This window comes from Prionailurus viverrinus, chromosome C2 (assembly GCF_022837055.1).
Source record: "Prionailurus viverrinus isolate Anna chromosome C2, UM_Priviv_1.0, whole genome shotgun sequence".
Lineage (NCBI taxonomy): Eukaryota > Metazoa > Chordata > Mammalia > Carnivora > Felidae > Prionailurus > Prionailurus viverrinus.
In genome coordinates this window covers 33857519-33871125 of record NC_062569.1, presented here as the reverse complement: position 1 = coordinate 33871125, position 13607 = coordinate 33857519, and the positions used below count along the sequence as shown (strand labels likewise).

The window sequence follows — 13607 nt, the reverse complement described above, 5'->3', positions numbered from 1 at the left end:
CTGAAATTCAGAAGCAGACATCTAACACTGACCAAACAGAATTTCACCAAAATAAGGACAAAAAATGACAACAAATAAAATTTTTAATTAAAATCAAATGCCTATTCTTCTATAGTTTGCTAACCAATAGTTGAAAACATAGCAAAGCAAAAGGGGAAAAAAATCAATAGCCATGCAAACAGCCTTTGAACAGAAACCTAAAAGTATCTGAAATAAATCAATGATTTACTTCCAAGCTTTTAGTATTACATTTTGTGCAACAAAGTAGTAGTTTGATACACTCACATGTACCCAAGTGAACGAAATCCTTCTACATGGCTCACCAAACCTTTGCCCAGGTAGAACTAGCTAGAAACAGCATGTTGTTCCACTTCTGATTCATATGAGCTGAGCAATTAGAGAAAATGGCTCCAGAGGAAATATTTGGGAATTATTTTGGGAAACAGGAGAGCATTAAAAAAAAAAAAAAATCTTGAATGGACAGAATCAATGAATCCAGATTATGCTACTATGAAAAAGGTGCCATCTAAAAACAAGAGTGCCGATTGCAAAACAGCCTTCCTGAAGAGAGCACTGGTCCAACTCTTTCACCTGGTGCTAATACCCCACCCCTCTACCACAGTATGAAGACATCCTTATGCTTCCTACCTACATGGACCATACATAGTGTTTCTGCTCATGCTGTTCCTCCCTCTGGAAAATCCTCCCGCCTTCCTTTTTTCCCCTCAAAGCCCCACTTCGTATTTTTCCTGCCTGAAGCCTCCCCAATTTCTACCACAATGATGTCTCTACTGTAACCTGAAGCTTTAAGATGAGAGCAAGTGGTCTATAGTGTGCCCAGAGATTTTCATAGTAGGTACTGAAAAACAAAAACCAAAAACTTAAATAAAAAAAATTCTGTCAATTAAATGCAAGGTGTATGATGACTTAAAAAAAAAAAAAAAAATGGTGGACCAGAGACCAAGTTGACCTATGGTTCTGTAATATATTGGGGGGGGGGGGGGGGGGGCGGACATCAGCAGCCACCTGATGCCTAGTTGAAGTCTTGATTCAGACTTATTTGGCCTGAACGACTTTTTTGTTTTTGGCTCTCAAGGAAAGCTGTAAGACCAAAGAAGTGATATTGGTGTAGAGAAGCAGAAGATAACACTGTGGTAAAAAAAAATATCCAGGGATTCCCAAAAGACTAGGAACAAGTTATATCTCTAAATGGCTGATTTCTTTCCTTCTTATAATTAAAAATTACAAAGACTTTGGATCAAGTCTAAAGTGTAATAATACTAAACATACAAGGAGATAAGATGAAAAACTAAACTTTCGTTTAAGAAAAGATAACTAGGCACCTGTTTCCCTGTCACACTTGAGATGCTGACCCTGGAAACAGGTTCAGCAGACCTTGAGATGCTTACAACATCAGATTTGAGGAGATAAATATTCAAAATGTTTTAAACAAACATCAGCCATGCTCCTAGACCGGGAGGGCGGTCAGCTACCTCAACTCTCGAAAGACTCTGTGGGAATGGGTGCTGCTTGCTGCTTGCTTCTTACCTTCATTAAAGGTTTCCACACAGCATGATCCTGGAAACTGGTTCGAAGCTGCTGCACAGATCTAGATAAACTGTGCAAACATCTACAAAGAACAATCAAAATTAGCTTCAAAAGAAGCTCAAACTTTTACTTTTCAAACACACTGCTTGGCATTTCACTAATTACTGATATGCACTTCAAGTATATCTATAGACATTGTTAATTCAACTACTTCAGGGCTTCAAGGGCTTTTCAAGCTAGCTTCTCTGTTAAACGATGCTACACACTGTATGAGTTCACCTGAGAATACTTTTGAGTAACATTTGGATTCTGCGCTTACTCAGTGAAGGTCCGGAAAGGAAACAGGTTAAACACACGGCAAAGGGTTTTTATTCAGACCATTTAAAGCTCATACCTGACGGCAGCTAACCGCACCTTGACACTAGACTCAGACAAGCCAGTCACAATTCGGTCCATCATATTTTCAGTCTCAATGATCTGGAGAAAAAGGTTAATGCTGCATAAATAACAACATGAAGACGACAAATTTCACTGCTTGTAAATGCAAGTATGTTAATATCCATCAGACGTTTAATGTTGTTTTTAGCAAGAGTTTTGACCCCTGGAACGATCATTTTGTGGTGGGGGCAGGCAGCTAGCTCATCAGAAATATCTGATGAAATACCTTTCACCAGAAAGGTAGTACTACCCACTAAGGACCTGCCAGAATGATAGGCATTAAGGGGGCAGATTTTTTATTTTTTACAAACACTGAAAACAGTAGCTACATGGCATAAATATTGCAGAGGTGTTGTGTAAATGGTATTGAGAAAAAGTAAAAGATATAACTGAATTATCATTGGGCAGGTTCCTGCCAGAGTGAGATTCTAGAAAAATCGTAGTCCACACTCAGCCCTTTATGAAATCTGCAAGTTTCTGACAGAGCCAACCTGTGACTACTTTCTTACCAAGCAAATGGAAACTAAATATTTAGAAAAGTAACCCCTGCCATCTTTTTACTGTAACTCTATGTCCTGTTACTGCAGTCAGAAAGCTTTTTTTGCTTTTTAATTTAAAAACAAGATAGCTTACAATCTTCCTTCATTTAAGCAACGTATACATACAAAATAAATACTGTGTGGAAGAAATTAAACTTAACTTGTGTGGTCCTATGGACAACCCATATATTAGAAACAATACTAACACAATCCCAACAAAAATGTTAACAAAAAAACCTAATATTCGTTAAGTACGTCTATGTGCTAGGCATTGTGCTAATAAGCTTATTACATTATCTGATTTAACCCTTTTTCAGGCATTATTATGGTTATTCTCATCAGCATATTGGGAAACTGAGGATTCTAGATGATACAGAGTTTGCCTGGGATTACAAAACTGAGAGGAACCCAGGCATCTGACTCCAGAGTCCTGATGCTTAGCCATGCTTGTGATAGGGCTGTGGCTACAGAAGTGTGCCTGTGTTCACAAGGTTGTCCCCAACATGAGTGACACATTAATGGGAGTCCTCACTCCCACAAAGGAGAACACCTGGCTGGGAGAACACTTGGAAAGATCAACCTGGGGAGCTTAAAAAACAAAAACAAAAAACCTCAGGCCAATTAAATCAGATTCTGTGGAGTAGGGCTCAGGCACCTGTTGGCAGAGTCCAGTGCGTAGCCAAGGCTAAGGATCACTGAGCTAAACCAAAATGACAGGAGTTAGAAGGCTGACCTCAGAACAGGAGCGGGTGGGAAATCTCCAGATGTTCAAGCCAAATGGGAAGAGAAAACAGTGTTGAAATTAACAGTGGTGGGGAGAAAAATACCAACTACTAAGAACATGCAACCGTACTTTAGCTATGGAAGAGGAATAATTTTTTATGTATCAATTTGCAGGTTTCAAAGTGACAGAAGAAAACGTACATATTGATCTACTCCTCTCCCCAGACCAAATATAATCTCACCCTTACTTGTATGCACATCACCCTGTCCTGTTCCTTCTAGGCCCTCAGCTTCTATCTACTTTTGACCCTCACAGACCTTGCTCCCTGACCTGTATGCCCTGCTCAGATACACCACTTAGTAGGCAGATTCCCCGTTTCACTGTCCTTCCACCACTCATTCCTGCTTCATATCCCAGACCACTGATACTACAATGGAAGTCACCAAACCTGGCAGCCTGGTCTCAGTGTAGGCTATCCCACTTCAGCAGGACCTTCATTCCTGGGTCCATCAGTGCTGCACTGACCGGCAAGAGATTCCAATATCCCCTAGGATGGTTGCTTCCTATTTCAAATTCTTCCCACCTCCTCATGCCCTAATTCCCTCTGTGCCCACCTCATTTTTGCAGGGACCTTGCTTTCTTCCTGGGACACAACTTCCTACTTCTCACTAATATGTCTCCAATATTTCTCTTCACTCTTTGTTGAAGTGGGGTACTTCAAGCTCAAAGCCCTTCCACCCTGATCCAGCAACTACTTTCCACACCTCTTTCTTGCATCTTTATTCTGCCCCACCCCACTGGATCCTTCTCTGGCTACCCTACTGCCCATTTCCACCTTGACTTAAAAAAGACACAAGTGCCCACACTTTAACCTCTTTAAGCTACAGTCCTCTCACCCCTTCCCTCCCTGAAATGGTCGCATGTCCCAAGGCTCTGCCCATCTCTCATCCTACGTATATGACAAGGCTATGACTTCAAAATCAGCTTGATATTCCCTCATCTAACATTCTTTATTCCAAGAATAAAGTGGTGGTGCCAAGGGGTGGGAGCATATGATTACTCTCCAAGAGCTGATTATTTTGAAGATGGTACTTTGGAGATGGAGAACAGTTATTAGACTGGCTGCAGGTGCTTAGGAAACCTGATTAGGGGCAAGACTTGAAAGAAGCTTCTAGAGGCACCGGGGTGGCTCAGTCAGCTGGGCATCCGACTTCGGCTCAGGTCATGATCTCATGGTTCATGAGTTCGAGCCTCGTGTCAGGCTCTCTGCTGACAGCTCAGAGCCTCGAGCCTGCTTCAGACTCTGTCTCCTTCTCTCTGCCCCTTCCCCACTCACACTCTCTCTCAAAAATAAACATGAAAAAAAAAAAAAAAGAGGCTCTAGATAATGTTTACTGGCCACATCCAGCCAAAGATGTAAATCTGCCAAGGGACAAGTGTAGCAATCATTAGGCATATAGATTTGCTCTATAATCTTGATCAACTCACTTGACCTCCCTGGGCCTTCAGTAAAATCAGGGAAGAGAGCAATGATTATTTGACTTCCTCCCCAAAAATCACGTTAGATGGGGCAAAATTATCACATTGTTCAGAAGTGACATGGGAAACAAGGTACGGTAGAAAAGACAAGATAGTACAGGTCTAGTTAGACAGGAGGTCAAAATCAGGGAGCGGGCAATTAAGAGCAAACAGGGCACAGCTCCTATTTACATGCCCACATTTATTTATTTATTCAGTAAATACCTGAATGCTAGACATGGTTTTAAAACTTGAAGACAAAATGGTGAGGGAGAGAAAGCCCTTGTTCCCACCAAACTTACAATGTAGGATAAGCAAGTGCAATGAACTATTTAATGAGTGCTATGACACTCCATGGAATCTATGGAAACTATGTTAGCAAAAAGCACTTTAGGGATGACAGGGGCCATACAGTTTAAGGCAGACAGAGTGAATTAAGCATCTACCAATGGTGAGAGGAAAAACATCCATTCTCAGACTAGGATGTTTTACTACTGGCAGGGAAATGGCCACCAATGACCTTACCCGAGAATATTGAGGCTTAGGCCAGCAGACAGTGGAGAACTATGTTAGCAAGGCAGTCATTATAACCATCAGAGCAGAGCCTCATGCTTTAAGTTTCCTGGGGGTGTGGTGAACGGTATTTTGGAGATGGAGAATAGCTATATTCTGGCTGCTAAACCTTTCCCCTGTGTTAGGATATAAAATAGTAGGACTATTTGGAGGTATCCTCTCTTTTATGTACAAGGTGACCCTTCTTAGGTTACAGTCTATCCAAATGTCTACAGTAGGAGGCCTGGATTTGTAACCAAACTTGTTGTGGAGAGACTTTAGTAACCCTGCTAAAGTTCTCAAAACCCCACTACTTGAATGCCTGGTCTACTTTCTCCATCAAGGTATCAGTCTAGGAGCAAAATAATGCAAACTCAGAATGTGAACCTAGGATTCTGATCCACAAAGGTATTCTAAGAGCCTATGTGAATGAGCAACATGATCTAACTATGGTTTTGTATTCTTGAGGGTACTGAGGTCATCTGTGCAGGGATAAAAGGAGCATGATAGTGAATATACTGACCAAAATAAAGATAAAAATGTGATTATAAGGCAGAGAAAGGTTTGGAATCAAATTCAGAGACAAAATTTTCAGGTCACCTGGGAAGGAGTTGGCATTGGCTATTGCCATAGCACTCTGACCCCCATGAAGGTCTAATAGAGTATCAGATAACTTTTCAGACCTGGGGTTAGAAAGCCAAGCACAATAAAACATGTTCTCCATGGTGCCTTTCAACAACTTCGGTACTGTGCTACAAAGCCTTGATAATGATGGAGAGCCAAGTCCCAGCCCCTGCAAAGGATTGGAGGTCTTTCCAGCCTATAAGAGCAATGCCAAGTAAAGCTTGAAATTGTTCTGCCTCATGATTCTTGCTGGAGATTCCCCAGCCACAGTTCAGCAAATATGCCCTATGGCACAGCTTGGGAATTTGCTTTAAAAAAAAAAAGGGAAGGAAAGGAGGGAGAAGTGCCTCTGTTACACAGACACTGTGCCTGACCAGGAATATAAGTAGTGGATGAACCTTCAGAGTCGGAAGTGCCATTTTTCTTTCTTTGCTCTTCTCAGGGGCCTGGGTTATAAATTTAACTACAGAATTAACTCATAAAAGAATGCTACATTCTAAATTGATCAAGTTTTAGGTCAATGGACCAGGTGCTATGCATTTCTCTGCTGGTGTCTTTAGTCTTCATGACTACATGCTTTTGCTAAGCTTTTTTTCTCTGTCATTGTGGCTCTTGCAGGGGTAGAGGAGGATCTGACACTTCTGTTATTGGGACAGGAGAACTCTATGGCCTGTGGGAGTAAAGGGCAGTCAGCCTAGAAGGTGCATGGGGGAAATGCAGAACCCAGATAATCCTAAGGTTCCTGGAACACATGGGAATGTTAATAAGATGAAAATGGCCTTGGCTTATAAGGAAATTCCCTAGTCTTCAATGAGCTCTAGTGAACTCACATTTTAGTTGTGGCCAAGTCATATACCATCTTTTCCTCAGAGCATATGAAGAACTGGAAGAGTCAGAATTAAAAACAAGACCCAACAATTCTTCCAGCATGACCCTGGATGAAGCATTTTCCAGTACTAGCAACTTCAGATTGGACTTTGAACTGTGATCGAAACAGGTCAAGCAGAGGATGCGAAAACCAGGCAGATTCTTAGTGGTGTCAAGAAACTTCTTAGACAGCTCAAAGTGGGTGGGTATGGAGTTAAGGGAGTTGGATGGTGAAGTGGGCATTTTCTTAACATCAATTATTTATGCTAATGTGCACAATGGCCAGGCAAATACAATTCAATTCCAGGTAGGCTAAATCCCAGAAAGTTTTAACAGAGGATGACAAGAGAGAACTGGTCAGAAAGAGTGAAGACTTGGAATCAAACTCTGTAAGTCAGAAGAGGCAGTTCTAAGATCTAAGCAGTATGTTATTAAATCCAGAAAGTCTAGTTAAAGCAGCAGGGACTAGCAGCCAAGCAGGATGCAGCACATGGAGGTCAGGAAGAAAGAGTAGGTCTGACAAGGAAAAAGAATCTACAATAGACACTGAACCTATTAGGTGTGGATGGTGACTCTTTCGTCTAATAAGCGTTGATGTAGAGGAGTCCCAGGGGCCACCATTTATGGTCTAGCCCCTCCTAAAACTTATTTTTCTAACGTCAGTGAAATCAAGAGACTTGTTTTAGAAACAGGGTATAGGCTGGAAGGATGGAGAGGGGCCATGAGATGACAAGATAGACCCTAAAGTGAGAGAAGCATGTACAACCAGCTCATTTGGTGGACTGAGTGGAATCAACAGGGGTCTGGAGAGGGATCCATTCCTAAAAATGGAAAACCAAACTTTCCCTAGGTTTTAGGAAGTGACCATACTGATTTTGCCACAGAACACTTAACCAAAAGACATGATGCCATGCATATCATGGAAATGCACTTAATATTTCTAATTCTTGAGTACATCCTTCACCAATTCCTTTATTAAAACAAAAGAGCAAAACACACACATACCCCAACAGCACATGGCCTCCCATGAAACAAACAAGGGGCAGCTGCAACTCCTGCTCCTGAACAGGTTCAGCTGGGAAACCAATTCTCTGACTACACTCTTCTCAATGCCATTGAAAGTAGCAGACTTAACTATCTGAAAGAATTAAACACAGGTATGGTAATTTTTTGGTTGAAAAATGTTAAAATCTGAAGAGGATTTAGAAATAAATTGGTCCAACTTCTTTACTTCAACAAAGAGGTCTCTGCAATTCAGGAAGATTAAGTCACTGATCAAGGTTCTCTAGGCAAATGGGGACAGGGCTAGGGCTCCACTAGGTTTTCTTACTTCTAGTGTAAGGTCCATTCCACTTGTGCTTAAGGATGAGATTTTTGCTTAGCCTTAGTAACTAAATTGAGATCTGACTTGGTAAACCGGGGAAAAAAAAGAAGTTAAAAAGTTATCAGTGCTAAAAATAAATAAATACATACATAAAGTTATCAGTGATATGGAAACTACAGTCTATATACTGACATCCAAGGCCAATAAAAATTAGTACACTATACAAAAGAGGTCATAGTTAATAAACTGAGGAGCCAAGGGGGGGGGGGGGCGGGAACAGGTACAATTCACAGGGCCTCCAAGAAAGAAAATGACAAATCAATGATTTAGCTTGCCTGGGGGTAAAAATGGCAAAGGTTGAGAGAATGGAAGTCAATGGGGAAAAGATAAGCCACAAGAAACACTGTGAAAAAACCACAAGAGTGGAGTTCCACTGACTTTTCCATTCAATTTCCTGATGATCTGATCTCCATTCTAGAATCAGGATCTAGCTTCCACAGATACTACCTAAATAGAACTAATACTCTACTGTTCTCAGGCCAAAAGCTCCATTTGTTCTAGATGAGAACAGTAGACTTCCCACCCACAGCCTATTCTCTGTGATATCTTTGCCACTGCTCCAATGTACAATTTTCTGACATTTTCCTCAAGCAAATATTTTTAAAATAAAGGGTAGTTTTTACCAAAGGCTTTTTTTCTACAAGAGCTTCTCTTAGGACAAATCACTGATCAACACATATTCTGGAGTCTCACTAAACATTTTACAAAGTATTTCTTCCATTCTCTCAGTCTTCCATCGCTCTCTACTCCCACATTTATACCAAATTTCTCTAACTTAATGATCTTAGGAGGTAGGGCGTGGCAGGAGATAGTTATCTTCTCTGAGGCAGAGAAGCGAAAGAAAGCATTCTAAGAGTTGATCCTCAGGGCCTCATTTTCTTCCTTTCTCTGGAAGGCAGTGAACTAAATTAACACCTAACCCCTCCTATAGGCCTAATGGGAACAACAGCACTTCACTTTAAGAGTGAGGTCAAGGTGGAAGGGGTTCTTAGGGTGGGCCCATTCTAAGGCTTCTATATTTCATTCTTGCTTTTAAGTCCCTTTAGATAGTATTTTGTAATTTCTACCTCAGGACCTTTTTCTCTTAAGAGCTGAGCAACTTTCACTTATGTTAAATGTTTAGAAGAAATACTCAAAATTATTAACTTTTCTGTGCTTTGGAAAGAAGTGGGAGCTCTCTCTTGGCCCAACTTCTTTTTCCCCTAAAACCAAACACAGTGTGTCAGAAATACTTATGATGTCTAAAAATAGATCAACACTATGGAAAAATATTTCTCTATATATAACAGTTTGATTTTTAAAGCTCAATCATCAACTTAATGGAAGGACATAAAGAGCTGCTGACTTATATCAGTACATAAATAAAACCATTAAAAATTACTTCTCAAATAACAGAACTAGAAACTTCCTTTCCATCTTTTACTGTTTTCCATGGATCTGAATAATGGATTGCCAAGAACTGTGCAAAGGATGGCTCTGCTCAGCCCCTATTCCTCTATATACACAGCCATGCATGCAACAGTGTTGATTATCCCATAGGTTGGCTGGCTGAATTTTAATGTCCAGACATACACAATTTATTCAATAAACACAAGCATAGCATCTACTATTTGCCAGGTAATGCTTCTATGGAGTTTATATTCTAGTTACGAACATTATAGCTTAACAACGGATAACTATTAAAAGAAGATACAAGTTGCCTCAAGTTTAAATCTGTTCTATAAGAAAGCTATCTTGGGGCGCCTGAGTGGCTCAGACGGTTAAGCGTCCCGACTTTGGTTCAGCTCATGATCTCACGGTTAGTGAGTTCAAGCCCTGTGTCAGACTCTGGGCTGACAGCTCAGAGCCTGGAGCCTGCTTCAGATTGTGTCTCCCTCTGTCTGCCCCTCTGCTGCTTGCACTCTCTCACACTGTCTCTAAAATAAACAAACATTAAAAAAAAGTTTTTATAAGAAAGCTATCTACAAAATAAAAGCTGAAACAGTACCTGTCTGACATTAATTCTGGATGCTTCCTTTCTAGAACGCTAGTTTACAATGTGATCACATCTAGACAGTGCCCTTAGAAAAACATTTCCAAATGATGTAGAACAGAGATATGAAGATCCTTCATTCTGTGGGTCACAACTTCTGAAAATGATTTTAATATTTTACAAGGGGAAGGTGAAGCTGCTTTCAAATAAACTTTTTTCCCCACAAATAAACCCTTATTTGAGATGGACTATTATATAAGAGATGGACTCTTCCAGATTCATTCATAATAGCTATTTTAATTACAGCTGTATTTTAATCATATCTGGCTGTACTGATCATGATAAAATTGGCTTTCAGTGTAGACAATGCTTTTTATTGCACACATAAGGTACTGGAATTACAACATAGCAATTAGTGTCTCATCTTAGCTACTTTAGAGTGTAAGCTCCTAGGGGCACCTGGGTGGCTCAGTCACTTAAGTGTCTGACTTTGGTTCAGGTCATGAGCTCACGGTTCATGGGTCCAAGCCCTGCACTGGGCTCTGCACTGATAACTCAGAGCCTGGAGCCTACTAGAGATTCTGTCTCCCCCTCTCTCTGCCCCTCCCCTGCTTGTACTATCTCTCTTTCAAAAAAACAAAAAAACAAAGAAAGCCAGATGAATAAATGGAAATAAAGCATCTCACTACACAGTCTGTACCAAAAACTATGTGATAGAAAAGACACATTTTTCTGAATCTGATGTTTTTAACCAGCTAATACCAGCTATTAAGTTCCCTCAACTGAAAGCATTTTCAACTATTTTAGACTATCACACATTCTCCTGTAAATTTTCTTGCCATTGTATACCATAATTTGGCTCTAGTGATGGTATTTAACTGTACATGAATAAAGTTATCGTTAACAGCATGGGCTTTGGAGTCAGAGACTGGGATATGATATAGGTGCTATCACTTACAATCCGGGTGGCCTTGGTCACATTGCTGATTTCCTAATCTGCAACAGCTATCTCACAGGGTCGTAGGAGGTTTAAGGGTGATAACATGCCAATGCTTAGCACAGTGTCTAACACACAGTAAATGCTCAATAAATGGTAGCAGTTATGTTAAATTAGGTTTCCTAAATAGGTTATCACTTGATATAAGTATCTGAGTTATATAAGTTTTGTATGCTCCCATACCATGTAACATAATGCTTCATATGTTGTAAAGGCTGAATAGATGTTTGTTTAATACATGAACTGGATCTTTATTTTTCTCTTTGGGATGGTGAAAAATCTTATTCAGGCAACTTTGCTAACCAATATACAGAATCTAATAACATTTCCTACATAACTATTATCCAATTTGTCTGGGGTCCATTATATGCCAAAATCATTCAAACAAGGGAATCAACATGTAGAAAAGTATCCAGTAACAATATCCTATCATCAACACTTGATAATGCCTCTTTTGCAGGAAGTTAGACAACTGACCTCTCCCCCCTCCTGTGGCTTTGGTATGGTCCCATCTTTCTATATAGTCCATTACAAAGAGGCAAATGGTAATCAGAGTTTTTCACCACACCGGTTTATGGTCATTTATATTTAGCTATGCATTACCAGCATAAGGTGAGCCAATTTTTTCTGTAAAGGGCCAGATAGCAGATATTTCAGGCTTTGTGGCCTTAATGATTGTGTCATTAAGTACTCAATCTGCCACTGTAGTGGAAAACAGCCATAGGCAACACAAACAAAGCAACATGGTTTTATTCCAATAATACTTTATGAATATTTTGTCAATTATATTTCGATAAAACTGAAAAAAAGAAAAAAAAACTTTATGGACACAAATTTGAATTTGACTTTTCAAATGTCAGGAAATATTCTTCTTTTGATTTTTTTTCCCCCACCAACCATATAAAAATGCAAAAACCATTCTGAACTGGCAGGTTACAGAATTATTACATAGGTAATAAGTACCTACAGGCTATTGTTTGCCAAGCCCTATACTAGCATTTATAATTCTGGGGAAAAGTGTAGCAGCAATGGTCCTGGTTCCTTACCACAAACTTGACTTTCTTAAGGTCTACTACCCCACAAATATTGTATCATCCCATACATTTCATTCATTTCCAGGAAGAATGTTCTGAAAACCCAATTAAGTTACTAATTTTAGAGCTCTACAGATCTAATAAAGATATTTTAACGCATTTCTTGGTTTATAAGATATGCCTTAATTGTTAGACTGTAAACAAAATAACCAAGTAGTTATTGACTTGTAGTTCATACTTTAAGAATAAGAACTGTAATTCATTGGTTAACGCAACTACAGTACCACAACTAATAACAGAACACTCAATTTTATGTCTCCATTTAATGAAACTGAAATAAAAATTCATTACTTCATTTTATAAATACCTCTATTATGTATATAGCATTATCACTCCCAGGTTTGCTTCTTTCAGTATGCTGAAGGCCAACGGTCTCAATTATGTGGTCAAGTGGCAAAACCTGGTGTACTGTCCCAGTTAACTCTTTAAAAATACTTACCATCATGAAAGAATGTTGTAGAGTTCGTTTAAAATTCTTTGGTAGATTAGCCTTAAGAAGATAACTAACAATTTAACCACAGATTAAGTCAAGGAATTCTGAATTCTGCATGAATTTTATTATTCAATAGCAGAGCCAAGTCCTGAAGAGTGCTACTTCTGTGGTACCGTCGAAAACCTTCAAAATGTTCAAGGCGTTTGCTTCAACACGCAGGCTAAGGCTCAGAAATAATTCCTTGCATCTGCCCAATTTCATGGCAGAGGCAAATACAGAAATTTGACACTGTGCCTTTTAAATGACCATTTAAAATTACTCAACTTTGCAAAAAATATTTAAAAATATAAATTCATGGTATAATCATACTGTTACCCAGAAGACAAACTAGCAATAAAATCAAGCTACAATGGATGATAAAAATATTCAAAAGTGAAATGCTCAGGCAAGTTTTTCACAGCAGAAAGATACTAAGAAAAACTGACCTATATTTATAAATATGGTTTAAAATCTTGTAACTTTAAAATTACAGAAGAATTTACATTTGTTCAAAATTTGAACATTTGTATTTGGGTTAGGATTTTATACAAATGATGACCCTTTGGTGAAATGACATCTAAGGCAACCATGAACAGTAATACTTAGATAACCAAAGTTAGGTAGAATTTGGCCTCTTTACTCTTCTCAAGACATCTATTACCTATGATTTTGACCCATTATTGATTTATATTGTAACATACTATTTAACTCCAAGAAACAAATTATATTTGATGCTTTGGAGAACATGCTACAGCTATGCCAAGAATAAGTTTTAAAAACCAGTATTTTAAAATCTAAGAGTAAAAAGACATCATTACAACTAAAGAAAAGGCTTATGCTTCTGAAATATATTCTTTTTACTAGAATAAGTTTTGGAA

At 39.1% G+C, this 13607-nt stretch overlaps 1 protein-coding gene across 1 annotated transcript in view; it reads right to left on the bottom strand.

Annotated features, from left to right (window-relative positions):
- Positions 1–13607, bottom strand: part of ARMC8 (armadillo repeat containing 8) — a 109370-nt gene that overhangs the window by 29732 nt on the left and 66031 nt on the right. The window contains exons 13-14 of the mRNA XM_047874920.1: positions 1943–2025; positions 1549–1630 (exon numbers count right to left, since the gene is read on the bottom strand). Coding sequence (XP_047730876.1) covers positions 1549–1630; positions 1943–2025 — 165 coding nt within the window. The remainder of the gene's footprint in view (positions 1–1548; positions 1631–1942; positions 2026–13607) is intronic.